The sequence below is a fragment of the Dasypus novemcinctus genome, chromosome 17 (assembly GCF_030445035.2).
Source record: "Dasypus novemcinctus isolate mDasNov1 chromosome 17, mDasNov1.1.hap2, whole genome shotgun sequence".
In the NCBI taxonomy this organism is placed as follows: domain Eukaryota; kingdom Metazoa; phylum Chordata; class Mammalia; order Cingulata; family Dasypodidae; genus Dasypus; species Dasypus novemcinctus.
In genome coordinates, this window is record NC_080689.1 from 25,838,004 (window position 1) to 25,857,861 (window position 19,858).

The 19,858-nt window shown below is 34.0% G+C and overlaps 1 protein-coding gene across 10 annotated transcripts in view; it reads right to left on the minus strand.

Moving 5' to 3' along the window:
• Window positions 1-246: 246 nt before the first annotated feature.
• Window positions 247-19,858, minus strand: part of ATL2 (atlastin GTPase 2) — a 68,148-nt gene continuing 48,536 nt past the window's right edge. For 4 of the 10 annotated variants that reach the window (XM_058278417.2, XM_071208779.1, XM_058278413.2 and 1 more), the window contains exons 3-13: window positions 14,617-14,751; window positions 14,272-14,376; window positions 11,228-11,278; window positions 10,877-10,933; window positions 9,421-9,513; window positions 7,675-7,813; window positions 6,784-6,911; window positions 6,197-6,253; window positions 5,149-5,220; window positions 4,052-4,483; window positions 247-1,964 (exon numbers count right to left, since the gene is read on the minus strand). In XM_058278417.2, coding sequence (XP_058134400.1) covers window positions 1,845-1,964; window positions 4,052-4,483; window positions 5,149-5,220; window positions 6,197-6,253; window positions 6,784-6,911; window positions 7,675-7,813; window positions 9,421-9,513; window positions 10,877-10,933; window positions 11,228-11,278; window positions 14,272-14,376; window positions 14,617-14,751 — 1,389 coding nt within the window. In that variant the 3' untranslated portion in view covers window positions 247-1,844. Of the gene's footprint in view, window positions 2,453-2,547; window positions 2,563-4,047; window positions 4,484-5,148; window positions 5,221-6,196; window positions 6,254-6,783; window positions 6,912-7,674; window positions 7,814-9,420; window positions 9,514-10,876; window positions 10,934-11,227; window positions 11,279-14,271; window positions 14,377-14,616; window positions 14,752-19,858 lie in introns of all 10 variants that reach the window. The other 6 variants (XM_071208778.1, XM_058278412.1, XM_004466018.4 and 3 more) reach the window with 2 other exon arrangements.

The following is a 19,858-nucleotide window of genomic DNA, read 5'->3' on the forward strand; positions in this document are numbered from 1 at the left end:
TGGTATTGTTTCAAAACTCTGCAAGTAGGTAGTAAAGTCCTAGTTTGCAAGTCTGAGTTACCTGAGACTTGATAAAGTAGTTTCTCACCTATTTTGCAAGACTGTTGTGAGGACAAAAAGTGCTAATATATGTATATTGCTGTGACACCCTCCCCTCCACCTTTTTCTTTTTTTTTAGGAGGTACCAGGGTTAAACAGTCCACAGAATTCATAAAACAGGGTGGTAGGAGAAATGAAAAGACACACTTTTCTGGTGGATTCTTTATGTTTAAAAACATGATTTTGATACCAACTTAATACAGATGGAAATAATACAATCCATATAAAACAGGATTTGACGGAGCAAAAGAAATAAACTTAGGTAAATTTAGAGCTTTTCATGCATGTAACTCAACATCTGAAGTTTCTTCACTTAAAAACCAAACTAGGTGTTCATAAAGAAGGCTATAAAAGTATTACAAAAATGTTAGCCTTACATATACCACGAAAAAAGAAAAAAGGAGAAAAAAATTAATAAATCCCCAGCTACACCTAGGCTAATCACAAATTTTTCCTAACAAAGACAGACACAGAAAAATATCTTTTCACAAGCTTAGCTTCGAGGTACAGTACCTTAGAGCTCTCAATCGGGTGTTTCCCTGCTCATGCTCTTTTCAGTATAAACAAATATGGTTTATGTAGTAGAATACACACTTGAAAAATTCCTTTAAAAAGAATCACAAGTTTCATTTTATATATACAACAAATTTTAATTATGTACTGAAAATAAATTACAGGAAATAACTTTAAAATGCAACAGAGGACAAAATTTCACAACAAACATTCCCAATGAATTCCCTTGGCTGCGGGGAGGGGAGGGAGTGAGATTGCAGTGCTCAAGGAAGATAAATATCACAAATTTATCAAAAACTTCAAATTGTCTATGCATTCACACACTGACATGAGCCACAAACATTCCTTCACAGGGACTGTACTTATTAGCCTACCACAGAACCAGATTTTGCCATAAACTACAAAACTTTTAATACAAAATCGTATTTATATATTTATAATTCATATACATGCCCTATCTGTGATTTTAGAAAATAAAAGCTACACACTGTACAGACACTCTGAACTCATAGCTGTAGGCAACATTTTTGGATGGAATTTATCCCCCAATAAAATTAATGGCATATTTTATGTACATGAAGGCTAAACTGCAAAAAAGACAGTTCAGTTTCCCAGATATGCATCTCCTTTTAGGGCAGGTTTATAAATTTAAAAAGGCAAGACAAATGTACACCTCAGAATCACTTTCTTAGCTTCAAGAGTTGTCATGTAATGTCTGTGAAGTTTCTGATACATGCATTTATGTAATACTGGTATTGAAGGCAATAAAGCAATATGTACTTTTAATGTAGTGGCTCAAAAAAGGCTTCATTGTCATTCCAATCTGATTCTTGGTACAGTGATTCAAAACTTATCTAAAAAGTAAAATTTCAATGGGATATTCTTAAAGAGACTCTAGATAGATTTCTTAAAATATTTCCCTGAAATATCCTTTTACATAAAACAAATTTCACTAACATTACATTAAGAAAAGAAAAAAAAAGAATTAAACATGGCACAAATGTGCATGAGAAACTAATGCTCCTCAGCCAATCTCCATGTCTTAGGAGCCAATGAAAAGAATGCTTAAAACCAACAAACAATTTTCACACTCTGTGGCAGCCATCTGTGAAGCCAGTTATACTAAACTACTTCTACAGTTGATTGTAAACTTTGGTTTATTTTTATTTGAGTTCTCATTTTACAGCAAGCATGAAAAAAAGGGAGAGTGGAGTCCATGAGGAGATGAACTGTCAGTCTGTCTTTAATCTGGCATGATGAGACACCTGGTCAGTCAGGCCTGCTTTGATAGAGTTTGTTACAGACTGCCTTATGTTTTCCTCCATCAAATTATCACCCAGGGGCTTCAATACCTGTGGTATGAGAAATGTGCAAAACAAACAAAAACATGAGGTAAAAAAAGAGTTACATATAAAAATAGATATAAAAATTCAATTCAAAGCAATGAAGAAAATAACCAGGAATGTGGGAAATAAAAAGATGCTTCTCTAAAAAAAGTTATGAGGCTACAAATAACACAGTTAGACATTGTTTAATGAAACAAAAATCCCTTTCCTCCTATTCAAACCATTGACAATTCCTATGAGATGGATGTGCAATTCCATACCCTATATGCAGCATCAAATCTGGTATGTATACAGCATTTATGCAGACCGGCCCAGACGGTCCTGCTTATTGTCCTACATGTGTAAGTGTGAACACTTCAGATAGAGAAAAAAGTTAAAAATACTGTCTAATTTTTCTTCTTGTTATTGTTGGATGACAGTCTCTGTTGCTGTGCTGATGAAAGAGCACGATGAACCATTCGACGTCTAGTAACTTCAAACAGTTTGGAAAACACCTAAAACATGGAGTGATTCGTTAGGAGAATGACTTAGAGTGCCTTGAAGTTAGAGTTTAAGACTACAAGAATTTGAGACTTAGTAGGTTTCTCACCTTCCTGGGACTCCTCTGAAGCAAAAGAAAAGAGAAAGGCAAAGAAATTTAGACAAGGTTTGTTGAAACTGCACAGACCTTCTCTGATTAGTGATCACCTTACCTTGACTACACTGAAAATAATTTTACACACTTCAGATTCTTCATTTAACTGGTTTTTGTAATAAAGGCACTTCTAAAACCCTAGTATCAATGCTGTAGAGAAGATAAATATTTTTCAAAAGAGCACAGTGTACAACTATTGAAATTTACATTGCAGAAAATTAATGATGGTCCAAAATTTCTAGGTAATATTTTTTTTTAAATAGTAAGGTTGTAATAGTTTTTAATCCATCTTCTGTTAGAAGATTACAAAGAAACATGAAGTGAGATTTCCTAAGAGGACAAAATTTAAGCTTAACAAATATCCAACCACAAGCCCACACAAGTCAACTTCCAAATTAGATCTGAAAATATAGAGCATTTCTCTAAAGAGTAAATACAAAATCCAAATTAATAAAGTGGGTCACATTATTATACATAATGTCAATATACAATTAAACTTCTTCAAAAGATGACTGGTTTCTTCAGTCTTTGATTTTAAAGCCAAAATAAACATGGAACTTTATATCCTATATCTTCAAATAAGCCCAATATTTCATCGGCCAGAAATGTCATCTGAAAATACCTATTATACTGTCCGTCAGTAACAAGTGCAGCTTTTATTCTGGTCCTTTACATGATGCTCAATTATTTCACAATGACCATTTTAATGACAACATCCTTATATGGAATTTTCTGCACATGGTCGGTTCCAGCACACGGTTGGCAGATATATAACACAGCTTTCCTTAGAAGATACATGCCGGGGAAGAATTCACAGACTGACTCTGAATTCTGGTTTGAGGTAAAAGATTATGATTGAAGTTGATTCTTTGCTTGTGGAGTTTTGCTTGTTCATTAGTAATTTCCACAGTACAGAGAGGTCAAACAGTTTCTTTGGTTAAAGAAATCCCTATAGGATGCTTCCTTGCAGTACACACACATCAGTAAATTATCACTATCTTTATGAAAGATAACGAAGGTCTGTCTACCATCCAATATTTTTCCTGGAATATAAGTGCATTGCTTCTTGCCGATATTACTAAGAAACTTCTTTTGCTTTCCTAAAGCACTACACTTCCAAAATTTCTTTTCCTGACTTTAATGAATACTTTACTGATTCTACTGTCTTTTCTCTAAGAGATTCTGACCTTGCCCAGTGTCTGGTATAATCAGGTCTATGATTAGGAATCTATCCAGAGGCTATTATAGATTAGACTAACCAAAATATTATAATTATGACTTTAAAAGAAAAAACCTTCAATTCATTCTTTATATACAGATTTTACATCCTAACCAAACAGAAAACATTCTCCTGATATTCCTCATATAAAGGAAAAGTAGGTATGCAAATATTAAGGTGGTAAAAAAATCACGGGGATAATGAGATTAGTCACTGAAAAACCAAAAGATAGATACCAACCTGTTCCCATAGTGTTTCAGCAATCTGATCAATCACTGTTCCAATTTCTCTGAACTCCCCAGAGTATTTAACATATGCCCAAGTACAAAGAGATGTCAGTGCTAACCCCATGACAAGGTTACACAAGACGGCTATAGAGTTTAGGCCAATGAAGCCGGTCAGTCCTGAGATTATATACATAGCAAACATGACCGCAAACAGTGTGGCAGGCGTACGAGCAGCATAGAAGATATTTTTGCCATCATTGTGCTTTATAAAATTTGCATAGGTTTCTTCAATTTCAGCCTCAAGCTGGTCCTGATAACGACGACAGAACTCATCTCCACCCATTTTTTTTACAGAACGAAACTGTTTAATCGCCACTTCTTTTAGATCCAGGTGTTTTCGTTCCAGATCCGAAGGTGCAATGTAAGGCTTGTCCCCACCACATACCTGTACAGACAGAATTATAGTAGGACAGATTACATGCAAGAAAATAATTAGCACTTGAAGATATTCCCTGCTCATAGGTTTTAGGTTCAAAGTCAAACCTACCTGGTACAATTTTAAACTCGTTTATAAAACTCATAACCTCTTTATTTCTTATATTTTTAACTCAATCAGGCAAAAAATTCCGTAGATATGACTAATACCAGTAAAACTGAAGACCAAAAAAATTTACATCGCACTCTGTACTTACTTCACATGACCAACCAATATACCATAATAAAAGAAGACTGTTGCCAAGAGAGTGGGTAAAAGATAACACAGTAAAAAAAGGTATTTCAATGTTTGAGGAGTTAGAAAGCATAGCAGAGAACCTGGTATTGGCATTAAGCTAATGTCACTTATATAAGAGGCTACTAATAACAGCACTTTGAACCTTGTGTCAGAAAATATCTCAGTACAGTTTATTTAATAACTTGCCACGAGGACTCTACGCTCTAACCATGTGAAATATCTTTGCAATAGAATTTTTATTTCTGGCAAAGATGATAAAAGGTTATCAGGGTATGAAGTAACATGACAATACATAAGGAAGACAAATTAGCTCAATTATTTTAAATATAAAAATCCTCTATCCCATTCTAGCATTAAATTTAAATTTTAGTACAAACCTGTTCCATACTTTTGCAATAGATATCTCTTGCTCCTGCTACTGCAGCAAGATTATTAGCTTCAGCTGTTGCCTTAAAAAAAAAAAAAAAGTAACAATGCAAAAAATACTGGTGATTCTATAAATTCTGATTAACACAATAAATTACATACAATTAACTTGTCTGGAAATGAACCAGAGAAAAATATTATCAACTCCTGGTTTTCCTTTCCAGGCTCATTTTCCTTATGTCAGTAAAAATGACATAAAATTAATTCTAATAAAACTGCCCATCTAATTTTGTTTTGCTTAGACTCATGTTAAAATGGGTTTGTAGAAAATATCATATTTGTTCAGGAAATAGACAAAAAATTAAATAGATAGAGCCCCAAAATGTGTTGAGCCTCCAGATGCAAAGAATAAAGAATTACTCATATGATTCTCTCTCATAATAAATATTATACAATAGACATTTCCAAATCCCCAAAATTTCTTATGAGTTTTATTAGGAAAAAACCCTTAATTCAGCATAAAACTGGAAAGCTGCACAGATTTGTAAAAGTATCACTATATTGTCCCAAAGAATACCATTAAAAACAAAAGTATGCAGAAAAAACAAAAACAAAACAAAAAAACACAACAGAAGCAGTTCTAAATCATGAATAACAAGAGAAAATAAGTCTTATTCAAACAACATTCATTATTCAAAGACATAGAAAAGATGATTAGTTCAGAGATGCCCACATTAAGCCACCATTATGCAACAGAAGTTTTCCTATACTTAGAGCAATTGAAGAGAAGTTACCAAGAACTCTTTATTTCTGGTGGCCTATACATGCAGGTCTGCAATGTGCAGTTACAAAAGTCACATAAAAGCTCACATCTCATGTATTACTTTAAATGTCTATAATTTATTTGCATATACAGAAGTACTAGGAAAAAAATTCAATCCTCCCACCCCACCATTTCCAGCCAATTATCTCAAAATCAAAGAATCTCTCTCCCTCATAAATAAGTACATACACCACACACACACATACACACACACTCACACAACTCTCTCTCTCTACCTGAAGCATGGACTTTGGATGTGGAAGTTCCTCTCCTTGATAAATTTTAATGTAAGCCTAAAAAGACAGAAGTATCATTACATAGGTGAGATATGTTCTGCATGACCAAAGAAAACTGTTAAAAATAGAAATAGTTCACACCATTAAAAGGAAATTCTAGACTTTAAAATTATACTCTCTTCTTACATTGCAACTAAGTTAACCCTATACTCAATATTATTAAGTATGTACGTTGCTAAATAATATCCTAGAGAAAGGCTTCTAGGATAAAACACTGCATAAAAATTCTATCTTACATTTAAACGTTACATATAAAATGTTATCTACTTCATGAACAGAAATACATAATTCTCCCATACTGCTAATGTTTCAAATAAATACATTAGAAAACATTTTAATCCAATATTTTACTTTGATCAGCTTCAATTATTTCAGCTCAAGAAAAAAAAGGAAAAGAGATTATAAATTTTATTATTTTTGCTTTAAAATAAAGACTAGAAATGTCTTGTACATTTAGATGAAATAGTCATAAGTGAACTACATTTCTTTAATGTAAACAAAGCCATTTAATTTAAGAGTTTGCTTACCTTAAAGTACTCTACAAGATCTCTACATGTAACTTTAGATCCACTTATTTCTTTTTCTACCAAATTTTCAGGGGCAAGCAGCAATGGAACCAGATTTCGAAGCTCTCGTTTAAAGTCATCATCAATATCTGGTGGACATGAAATCATTCAACATATCAATCAATTAAAAAAAAAGTAAAGAAATCTCCATTGGTAAGAATTTATAAAATTCTATTTCACAAAATAAGAGTATACACTATTACCAAACTAGGCTCATTTAAAAAAAGGCTTATCCAAACTTGCCATATTTCCTAGGAAAAACATTAAAAAGCCCCCCTAATCTACTAGCCCATCTCCCCCATACTCCTTCCAATAATTCATAAAACAAATTGTGAATTACAAAAACAAGTTCCACAGCAAATAGTAATGCTAACTACATTATACTTTTCAAAAGAGGCAAACAATTCATGAGATTGTAAGTAAATTTTAATACTAGAGTTTTTTTCACCTTTTGCAGTAATGTTCAAAATAATCCTAAACATTTTTTAAAATTCTACTATCCCTTGAAACAGAAAGACATAAATGCTGATGGCATCAATACATTAAAGCTTTTGAGTAGACTGTGATAAGATGTAATAGTGAAAAAACCCTTCTTAGCCTTCAAAATAATTGACGTTACAGTGCAGAGCAACAGAGCATATTATAAGATAGGTTAGCTGATAAGCTAGGCAGTTGCAAACAAACCACTGGAAAGTTAGAAAGATAACACAGAGCATTACAAACACATCATTCACAATGCTTCAAAATGTCTTCCAGGCTAAGACAGAAAATTTAAGTAATCACATATATTTTTAAAAAAGTTTTGACCTCTAAAAAGTAAGTTCTCATTTTAGCAAGAATGGGAACTCCCACCTTTCAATCTCCCATCAAAACTAGGATTAGTTGCAACTTTAAGACCAGGATGTGGCAAAAGGAAGCAACCAAGATTTGAGAAACAATTGTGAATGTGCTTCCTTACATTCTGTAGCTCTTCATGTTGATTTTGTTTTACCTGAGGGCAGAAGAGGACAGGGTGAAGACATGAAAAGAAGAAAAGAAAAAGTAAAGAAAGAAAACACACACACTCTCATATGTGCATGCTTGACTCATGTTACTCCAGATGTGTTTTTCTTGACAATATAAATTACTACCAACAATAATTAAGATCCTACTTTTTCTAAAGCCAGGAAAATATTTTTCCAAAGTAAGCTGCATGGAATACCAAATAATACAAGTTATAATTAGTCAACATATCTAATATCTGAATAACAAGTTGTGGTTTGATTTACAAACCAGTAAATACATTAAGAGTTTGCATTTAAAGTACTTTAACTCAGAAAAGAAAACAAAACAAAATATAATTTGCATACAAATAAAAAGATTACCTCCTGAGGAAAAAATTACAGTTAAATTGAAAAATCTTCAATGCAGTCCAAATAAGCTTAGAAATTTGTTAGCATTTCAAGGCACTCTCCATGTGACTATTTATGATTTACACTAGTTAAAAGAGAGTTTGGGAAGAGAGATTTCTATGTATTTTCTGGAAGAAAATCCTAAACTTATATAAGAAGTTTAAAAACCTTGTCTTTGAGTACATAATTCAGACTGTAAGTTTGGCTACATGATTTGTGTTAATTTCTTCAGAACCCACTAGAGAAAACCCTGGTGGCTGAAATTATCTCTGACAGCAGGGTCTGGAAATCCCTTTCAAATAATTCAACAAAGAAGGAATTGGTTTTAATCTCATTTTATGAATAAGAAAATTATATTGTACCCCAAGTCTTTAAATATCTATAATTCATGTAATATGTGTCAGCCCATGGGCAAACAAAGGATCTTATTAATCACGAGAACCCTCTTATGAATAAAAGGATTTTTAAAATGTATCTTTGTGTATATAAAGACAGTAATCTATAAATATTTAAGCTGTGGGTTTCCCTGAGTATTTCCATGGGAGCATACCTTTAGGACAAAGGATCATGTTGGTGAGGTTATTTTTCAGGAATGTCTTGATGTGGCATATTGCAGGGGCCAGGAGTCTGGATATTTGGGTCCCAGTCACAGTCATTAAAGATTAGTTCAGTGACCAGAAGCAAGTCACTTTTCTGGGCTCCAATTTCTTTATGTATAAAAGAAGGCTGAACCAGACAATGTTTAATGTCCATTTTCTGGCTCTTTATGCTATCATTTTAGGAGAGATAGCAGCCCTTTAAAGGGGGTTTCACATCATCTGTGTTCACTGCCTGCACATTACCCAGCTTGTCCCAAATGATCAGAAGCTCGGTTGGGCCAGGAGAGATGTAAGTAATTCAGGTAGGTCAAAATATTCATCTCCTTCAAACTTTTATCCTTTGAATATCTATTCATATTTATTTATTAAGAGGGCAATTGGCACTGGAGAGAAGTATTTATACCTTAATATTTATTCAAGGGCACTGTCCTTTTTGGCAGGAGTGGAACCAATTTACTTTCACCAACTATATATCGAGTTACCAGTGGTAACCTGGGATTCCTAGTTTATTTCAATGGTACTTAGAGACTGACAGTCTAAGCAGCAGTCCAGGCAGCCCACCCCGTCACCTGGCTTGGTGCTTATGCACCAAGGAAATGTGGGCTTACCTGTAATCTTTTTTCAAGGAAATGTTTTCCACCTTCCAAACCATATGAATGTTCATAAGGATAACTCCAATCTCGAATCAAAAACATTAATGTCTATATACAAAAAAGGTAGAAATAACTTCTTACATAAATGAAAAATCACTATTTTAATGATTAAAGTCATTCTTACTCGCCTAAGCAATCCTTGTCAAAAGTTATAGTAGACCAAATGGTACTGCTCATAATTATCCACACCAAGGGCCTACCTATACTAGCAATATTGCCAGCCCCTGTACCAAGCAGTTGCCTCCATCTGAGAACTCCATCATGTATAATGAGTCACCACAAGCAATAACTAAAGATTTTTTTAAAATGAGCCAAAGGGGTATCAGAGCATATACATAATTTTAATGTTTAAGATTGAATAACTGAAGATCAATTAAATCTAGATAGCTAATTCTAGAATAATTATAGATTTAGTGTCAATGAGGCCATATTCACAGATTTTTTTTAATGCATAGGTTCAGGTTTCTCAACCTCAACACTCCTGACATTTTGGGCCAGATAACACTTAGTTGTATGTGGCTATCCTGTGCATTATAGACCTCACAACATTCCTGGCCCCTGTGCACTAGAAGCCAGTAGCAACTGCCCCTCACCCCCAAGTTGTGAGTATCAAAAATGTCCCCAGACATACCAAATGTCCCCTGGGTAGCAAAATTATCACCAGCTGAGAAGCACTGCTACAGGCCAAATAGAGTATATTTTATCTTATCCATAAAAAGAAATGAAGCCCTAATCTGACCAAGAATTTCATAGAAGTGATCGCTTAAGCCAGACCAGCAAGAAAAGAATGTGGCAGAAACCATGTAAACCCATTAACCCCATAACCACCAGCAATGCTGCCATACTGGAAGGGCTTCAGACACTGAGGAGCAGCAGAGGAGAGTCATACTCCCCTATTACTACTGCACCTGGTCAAACAGTACTAATGTTAACTTATTTTTTAAAAATACCACATAGGGATGGGAGGTGGGAAGGGAGATACGATATAAATGCTGGGAATTTTCTACATGAAATGAAAATAATGACAGGACTAACCTCAAATCATAATAAATCACAAAAAAGAAACTCATAATATTTTATAATAGTTTAGCATGTATAAAAAAGATTTAATAAGACTGTCATAAATTCCCCACTGTCTTAAGTCTTGGAATTAAATAACATCTAATTAAGGGAAACATTACACTCTTAAGAAAGCCAAGAAAAAATATTAAGAATCAATATATCAATATTGTTAGCCTACTACTAGTAAGTAAATTGGTGATGACATTACTGTAGAGTACTTTCAACTCTGCTAAATTTGTTGCTGGAAATGGGTTTTTGTGGTAATATCCTAGTGTGTCCAAAGTTACAACTGAGGTGGCTTGAATACTTTTCACAGGCAGGTTTAAAAAATGATAAAATACTTATTTACCTGAAATGGTTTCTGGTAGATTTCTTCCATTGCAAGCCGGCCATACTCTGTAAATAACTGTTAAATCAAGTTACTTAAAATAATGTCCCAAAGAGATTGAAAGAAGACATTTGTAAAACTGTTCTAACAGATCGTCAGATATTAGAGCTTTTAAAATCATATGAAAGCTAAGCATTTGACTTTCTAACACACTGTGTACATAACAAATTTTTTCTAGTTAAGTCATAAATCAGTTTAAAACCATCTAACATTCAACTGTGTTACACTGTTACAGGTTTCTAGGTATAAATTCACAATAAAGTGGAAATTAAATTTTCAATAACTTGCATATATTCTTTGAGACATACATACTTGCAAGTGTTGAAGATCATCTTCTTGAATATTCTGAGACAAATTATATACCTATTAAAACAAAATTTTGTTTTTATTACTATTTTATTCTGATTTTGCAACTTGGTATATAATTTTATGTGTGGAAATGAAGGCTATTTTGTATCTTGGCCCAAATAAATCATTTAGCCACTATCTTAATCAGTGGCTCATAAAAAGAATATTCTTTTTTCCTAACAATATTCAGGATGAAACATTAAAGGGGAAGAAGTGGTGATAAACTATTTAAAAATCATGAATATGTACACAAGGTATACAATATGTGACAGACATAACAAACAAGTGTATTATGTAATACGTTTCCTTTTCCTCTTTTCAAAGTTTCTTTAATGTTAGGACATGATCCTTCAAAAAAAAAAGTGAATTTCTTCCATAATCATTTCTCTAAGTCAGTGAATTTGAGGAGCAATTTAGGTCTAGAGATAAATTCAAAGATAAAGTCTTATCTGACACTCAAAATACAATAGTTATTATTCAGCAGGTATATCAACTTTTTTTTTTAATTATCTTTTTTTAAAGTTAATAGACCACACAAAATCAACTCTTGAGTAAACTCATCAGCCTAAATAACTTACCAGAAAATTTTAGGTCTACCTCTGGTAGCTGAAAGAGTAACAGTAGGTGGCACTCTTGCCCTTTTTAAGGAGGCTTTCCAAGGCACATATACCAGAGCTGATAATGAAGGGTCTAAGAATCCTCAGGGAAGGGAAACTGGAGAAAAGATTCACTAGATCCAGGCCTTCTGAGTCAAGTCTTTAGAAGGTGACCTCGGCTGCCACAGGAGAAAAGCGTGGGCATCCACATACATCACCTCTGCTAAGAAATAACTTATGTCTAAGTAAACAAGGTTACTCCAAAGATAGAACAATTTGTTCTAACAACAAATAAGTGATAATCTAAGCTGTGCCACTTGAAGGTCAAGAATATATAAACACCATTATGGGCCAGCAAACCAAAAATTATATTCTCAGCTACTGGCTAATTCCACACAGGGTATTTACAAAGTAATTAATGACCCAAGTGATTAAAGTCTAGATTTAAACTTAAAATCTAACAGCATGACAATCTCTTCTTTCTTACCTATGTGGGCCTAAACTTTTAGAAAAGAGGTCCAGATCCTTTCGTTTCCAGGGCCAAGTTACAAACAGCAAAAAGATAAGGGGATGTGTTCTTTATAGATCATTAGTACTTAGCATACTGTTTTGTACTTAATAAGTGCTTAATAAATATTGTTGAGAGAATAAATGACAATTGTCATTGACCTATTGGCCAGATATCTTAAGGAAGGAAAGCAAACTAGCCTCAAAGGTCAGAAAGAAAGCAGTAATAAATAGTATCTTTTATCTTCTTAGTTATTAGCACTTTCTTGTGCATTATCTCATTTAAATCTCATTTCTGATTGCATATAACAACCACATGTGAGATAGGAAAATTCCTCATTTTACAGATAAGAAAGTGGCTGACTCAACATTGTGAATGTGATTAATACCACTGAATTGTATACTTGAGAGTGGTAAAAATGGCAAATACTGAATGTATATAATGTTACACCACAATAAAAAATTTCTTTAAAAAAAGTGGCTGAGTGGTTTTAAGTGACTGTCCAAAATTCCTACTATCAAAAAGGTGAATATATAAACAAGAGTGTATCAACAAGAGAACACAACTTTTAGGACAGAGAATTCCCTTATTATGATTTAACACAAGCCCAACAACCCTACAGACAGCTAACCTAAGGGATGTTGATTTGATAACATAAACACAAAGAAGTGGCTTCTGCTTGCCTCAAAAGAATAGTAGTTGTGCCCAGATCAGAAAAAGACAGAACAAAGCTTTTGAGAGCTTCCAACGGTATCACTTAGTAGGTGGTGACTAAAGTTTTGGACTTTAAAGAAGGAAAATAAATATTACAAGTAGACAGATACTGCCAACTCTGTAATAAACAGAACCCAAACTATAAAGCACTCCTCTTTTAGCTCCTATTAATACTCCAAACTTCTTTCCATACTGAGAGCTGGATACTTTAATTGAGGAAGGAGATTTGGAAACAGGAATTTATAAAAGATTGGTCTTATATTCTAGATATTACTGGAAAGTATTATAAAAATTCCAAATACAAAGTATCATCTACAATATGCAGTTGACAGGGGAAATTTCTTATTTTAGGAAATTAATTAGGAAGATAAGCATTTCCCATTTTTTAATATTTGCAAATATATTTCTTGATAAACAATCACTGACCTGGTCTAACCATCATATTTTAATAATCACTTTTTAACCAGAGAAGTATCAACGACAGATGATCTCAGAAAAGAGAAAGTAAAGAAGTACAAATAGACATGGGGTGGTTTAATTCAGTCAAGTTTATCTAAATTATACAGAAAGGAGATGGTCTAGAGCTTGAAGAGACTAGAACTTAATAGAACACCAAGTAAGGTTTTATATATACATATATAAAATAAGCAAACAGAAGGGATTTTCCCATTTACTAAATGAAGGAAGTGCTATAAATCCTTAGTTTACTATAAAAGCTTTACTTTCAAATTTACAAACATGAATTAATTCTTGTGTATCTACCTCCATTAGACCAGATAATGGAGTAGCAGTTGTCAAAATATAAAGACAAGAGTAATTACTTGGTTTCTTTTATTTGGTTGGTTTAACCAAAAAGTAACTAAATTACCTCCTTTACTATATACAGCTGGCAATCACATAACTGAATTCAATTAAGAGTAACATGCAATAATTGCTTTACCTTAAAAAAAAAAAGCATTAGCTTCCATGCTGAAAAAGCAAAGGAATTGTCTATTGGTTTATTGCTTCCCTGTAACTTCTCAAAGGGTAAGTTTCACTTTGTAAGCCAGAAAAGCAAACATGTAAATGTAAATAAACACTAATTTTAATCCTTACTGGGTTTTCTCCCCCACAATCAAAAGTCGTTTTGAGGAGAGGCAAACGTATTAAGATTATCTGAATAGTATATACCACGTAATTTCAGGTCTCACCTGGACAGAGCTAGTCATAGTGCTCAGAGCAAACACGGTTGCACAGTCTTTGATAGTTGACTGGCTATCAAAGGCACCCTGGGTATCCATTAGCAGCACAGCCACCTAGGAATTAAAAATACTAATTTTAAAATACTAAGTAAAATATTCACCACCAAAAGTGACTATTATATTAAAGTCAGTAAGATATAATACTTTTAATTAAATATCTCACATATTTTTATATAAAAACCCATGTTAAAGTTATCAAACATTAGTAGTTGTGTTGTTTTGATTTTTAAAATCAGAAAATAGCTTAAGAATAAAGAAGAAAAAAAATAGTAAACCAAAAAAAAAGAATTTTACTTTTGTTCCATTAGGTCTGTCAATTACAAATACTTCATTCCAGACTTGAATGCCAGTTGTTTCTCTCTCGCAACCACCTCGCCATGTAAAGCCAGTCAATGGTTCATTGTTTCCACCAAGCCAACTTTGGGAATCCTGTTAAAAAGTCAAGCATAAAGGTAAAATAAAACACACACAAAATTAAGAACTAAAAGGAACTTTATTACCAAGTCCTAATTTTGCAGATAAGAAAGCTAAAGTCCAGTAAGGTAAAATATACTGTGCAACATTAAAGTTGTAACAAAAGCCGTCCTAATCCCTTCTGGGGGTGGGTGAGGGGGGTGAGGTCTATGCCTTATAGAGATTCCATCTCTTCCACATCCAAACCTTCAAACTTCGCAAATCTGCTCACACTTCCACTCTCTAAGTAGATAAGTAGGGGCACACATATTTTCTCCCCTTAATGGAAAGATTCCCTATAATGTTTAAAAGTCATAAAATACAGATACTTGCTATTGTGACATCTCCTTTGTACAGATAAGCAAAACTAAGTTCCACACAGGCTACTGTAAAGACAGCATAACTGTTAAAATAGCTTACAATAAAAGTTTTTCATGCTCCTTAATTTTCTCTTTAAAAATATAAACTAAAAATAATCACAAAACTTGTTTGGAACCTGATCGAAACAACCCAATTGTTTAAAAAAAAAAGACTTAAAACCTACAAGGAAATCTGAACCCAGATTAAATCTGGGTAAAGATGATTGTGTGGTGTGATTATAGCATTGTGGGTGTGTTAATAACAACAACAACAAAAGAGTCTTTATCTGTTAGATACTCAAGTGTTTATGGTAAAAAGATATGCCTGGGATATGCTTTAAAATATCCCAGTGGGGCAGGGAAGGAAGAATGAGGAGGAAAGTAGATAAAACAAGACAAGCAAGACATTTCTAGGTACACAGGGGTCATTAGACTACTCTATTTACTTTTTAAATTTTCTACAATAAAATAACCATGGGGCTAAATGATTTTTGTTTTGTTTTGTTTTGTTTTTTAAGAGGTACAGGGATTGAATTTGGGACCTCGTACATGGGAAACAAACACCCAACCACTGAACTATATCTGCTCTCCAGGGCTAAACTTTTATAATTAAATATTATAAATAGTACATTATATTACAAAATAATATTCCCAGTAGGTTATCAATCCTATCAATTACAAAGTTCTCTTGGATTCATTTCTTCTTCAGTTTTCAATGCCTTTAACTTAAGGCCCTCATTACGCCATTGGTCACAAGGATGCGACATGGCACACCTCCATTCACATTATGGACTTGTGGTTCAGAAGGCACCCCTCACAGGATCCAGAGGATTAATGGCACCTCCTGGAGAAGTCCAACAGGTGACTCTGCCTACAAACAATATTTTAGATGCTCCAAACCAGTCTCTTTTCTCCTCATTACTGTACTTTCCAACTCATCCTTCTCATATACTTAATTTAATTTTCTCAACAAGACAATTAAATATGCCACTGTCCTAGTCATTTGTGGCACACCATTACCAAGAGTACCATCTGGAGATCTGCTGTGTAACAATCTATCTTTTAACCTACTTTTCATGTCTGTTCATGACATTCTCTTAAGGCATCCCCAACACGCATGCGCATGCACACAAACGCCAACCTTCCTGTTTCTAACATCCATACCAAAAAGGTCACCATTCCCCCAATAATTTACATTTTTAACATATCTATACCTTTGTTCTATGTGTCCAATACCTAGTCTGAGCCAAAAGTTGAGAAATTCCAATTTTTCTGAACTCTTAAAAGGATATTATTGATACTGCATGTAGTTATTTTACTATGGCTTTGCAATGCAGTTATTATAATTCTCTTGAGAGCAAAAGCTATAAACTCAATCATCTTTGTATACCAAATCACTGCTACCAAAGTGCCTTCCACTGTTTTAGGCTTTCACATGTGACATCTTATCCTCCAACAATGTCAAAGAAATCTGGTATTTAATTAATTGCTTATTTTTAAAACGTTCAACCTATATAAATAACTTAAGAGAATCTATCCTCTTTGAGAAATCTGTTTTTACTCTATATTTTATTATTTAACCTGTTTCTTTTTTCTCCCATGAGAATATAAAACCCATGAAGAAAGGCATTTTGTCTGCTTTATTCTCAGTTATTCCCAGCATGAAGAATAGTGCCTAGCCTGCAGTTAAGGACTCAAAATATTTATTCAATGAATGAGTAAATTATAAATTGTAATTATATGTTTCAATGTGTTCCCTTTTGAGCACAGGTAAGAGAAATGTTAGGAAAAAAATATGATCACTTTTATTATTCCTAGAAAAATTAATACAATTGCATGGATAACATGGTAAAAACAAATTTTAAAAAACATAGATAACTGAAATCATGTGCTAAAGACACTTTGAAAAAAGAATCAGGGTCTCAAAACAATCTATTGACTATGTATCTTCTCATCTTAATTTACCTGTAATGGAAATGCTAAAGACTGATCATATATTCCAGATATGATCATATTATTGACTATTCTATAAAAGGATAAAAGATAAGTTAAATCATAGAATCTAGATCATCTGATTTTTTAAAATTAAGAAGTCTGTCATTTTTCCAAAATATTGAACACTGTCTGATAGCTTTCATAAAACATATTCATTGGTTCATTTGACAAATGTTTATTGAACCCCTACCAGGTGCCAACACTGTTCTAGGTTCCAGGGATACAGCATTAAACAAGAACAAATATCCCTATCCTCGAGGAGCATTCTAATAGGTTCTAGAGGCAGCCCTACTGATAACAGCAAAAGGTCTTCTCCCTTTCAGTTGTCATATAAGTTACTAAACGCAAACAGAAGAACTTGAAAAATATTAATCTGGTACTACTTACTACTGTGGTGACCAAAAAGCCTCAAACCTCAGAATTCCAAAAGTGATTTTATTCCTCCACATTTGAAATAAAGTTAAAAGGAGAGGAATATATCTTTAAAAATAAATCTCAACTGCAAAAGGAACCTGAAAATATATAGTCATATACTGCAGCAAATAAACTTAAGCAGTAGCCAAAAAGACTAACCTACATAACATAATTATCAACAATAAGAGAGTCCTTACCTACTCTAAATAGTAAAGAAAAAGTTCTTATTACACCAAAGGAACAGTAACATTCCCTAGCAACAAAATGAAAGAACTAGGCAAACTTTAAACAGACTTACTGGTCCAGCAAGGCCCACCTGTGTCAGAGCAGGCCCTCTCCCTGTTTGTAGGTAGGCTGCTTCCTTCACCTGTGGGTCACCTGGGGCATGAAGTCCATCCAGAAGCCTTAACTCATTATGGCTAGGAGAAAAAGACACCCACCCATTGCGGGAGATTGAGCGTGGACTAGCTTCAGAGTTAAAAACTCCTGAAAGCCCAGTCTTAATGGGCTCCAACACTTCTGTGGGGTTTACCTCCAAAAGCCTCACCAGGTTCTCAAGCTGGAAATCTGAGAAAAATTCCCTCATAAATCTCATATAGGATAGCAAAAAGTAACCATTTTGAAATACGCCCCATTACAAAGACCAATCCTCCAGCACAAACTACCAGAGCCTTAGCTGACCCTGGGAAAAGGCAATTAGCCAACTACAACTGCTTCTAGACTTCCTGTCTCAAATAAGGGGAGTAAAAAAAAAAAAAAAGTAAGAAGCCCTTCTTAAGGTCACAGGGACTCAGGCCTACTAAAAACTGAGATTTAATTGTTAAGATTATAAAAACACTTCTCAACACTTCTCCCTCCCTACACATTACTACCACATCCAGACAATAGCAGAGGATTACAAGTGGAAGATTGAGTCTATTTAGGAAGGAGGTCTTAGGGAAGCCCAAAGACAACAACGGAGGGGGGCAAAAATTAAGGAAACTAGAAAACACTGAAGCCTCTGTCACCTAAAGCTACAGGAAACATTAAACACAGCCCAGTTCCTGGGCAGAGTAACATAAAACCACACACTCAAAGACTAATCACCTAAATTCCTATTATCCAATATCCCATGTCTGCTTTCAACAAAAAAATTATAAGGCACACTAAAAGGTAAGGAAAAAAAACTAGCATGAGAATGAGACTCAGAAATGACACAATAGATTTTAGAATAATCAGATTAATATGTTATAGACACAAATGGAAAAAGTAGACAAGAACAGATGAGTAAGTGTAAGCAAAAAAAAAAAGGAAAATTCTAAGAATCAAAAGAACCGTTAGAAATCAAAAACACTGTAACAGAAATGAAAGCCTTTGATGGGCTCAACAAAAGACTGGACATGGCCAAAGAAATAATCAGTAAACTTGAAGATATGTTGATAGAAATTGCCCAAACTGAAATGCAAGGGAAAAAAGAAGGGGGCAAGGGGGACGGAATATCTAAGAACTGTAAGAATTTCCAAAAGTGTAACACATATGAAGAGGGAATATCAAAAGGAGAAGAGAAAGGAGCAGAAGAAACATTTCAAGTAATAATGGCTGAGAATTTTTCAAAATTAATAACAGACACCAAACCACAAATTCAGGAAACTCGGAGAACACAAAACAGGATAAAAAACAAAAAAACTCCATCTAGACATATCATTTTCAAACTGCAGAAAACCAAAGGCAAAGAGAAAATCTTGAAAAGAAGCCAGAGTTTACAAAGAACAAAAAACCACTAGCTATAGAGGAACAAGAATAAGATTTAGATCAGAATTCTTACTAGAAACCATGGAAGCAAAAAGAGAGTGGTGTGAAATATTAAATGTACTGAAAGAAAAACTACCAATCTAGAATTCAGTATCCAGTGAAATTATACTTTGAAAGTGAAGGAAGAAAAAAAAAAGTTTCTCAGACAAACAAAATTGAGGGAATTTCTCACAGTAGACCTGTCTTGCAAGAAATGTTAAAAGAAATTCTTGATAGAAAAGGAAAATAAGGGAAGTGGATATGGATCAAGTGATAGAGCTTTTGCCTACCATATGGGAGGACATGGGTTCGATCCCTGGGGCCTCCTGGTGAAAAAGAAGAAGAGAAAGTGTGCCTGTGTGGCAACCCAGCACCCATGCGAGTGCCCGCATGGTGACCCAGTGCCTGCACAAGTGAGTCACACAGCAAGATGATGACGCAACAAAAAAGAGACAAGTCAGGGTGAAGTACAGCAGAAACCAAGAACTGAGGTGGCACCACTGACAGGGAATCTCTCTCCCTATCAGAGGTCTCCAGGATGGAAT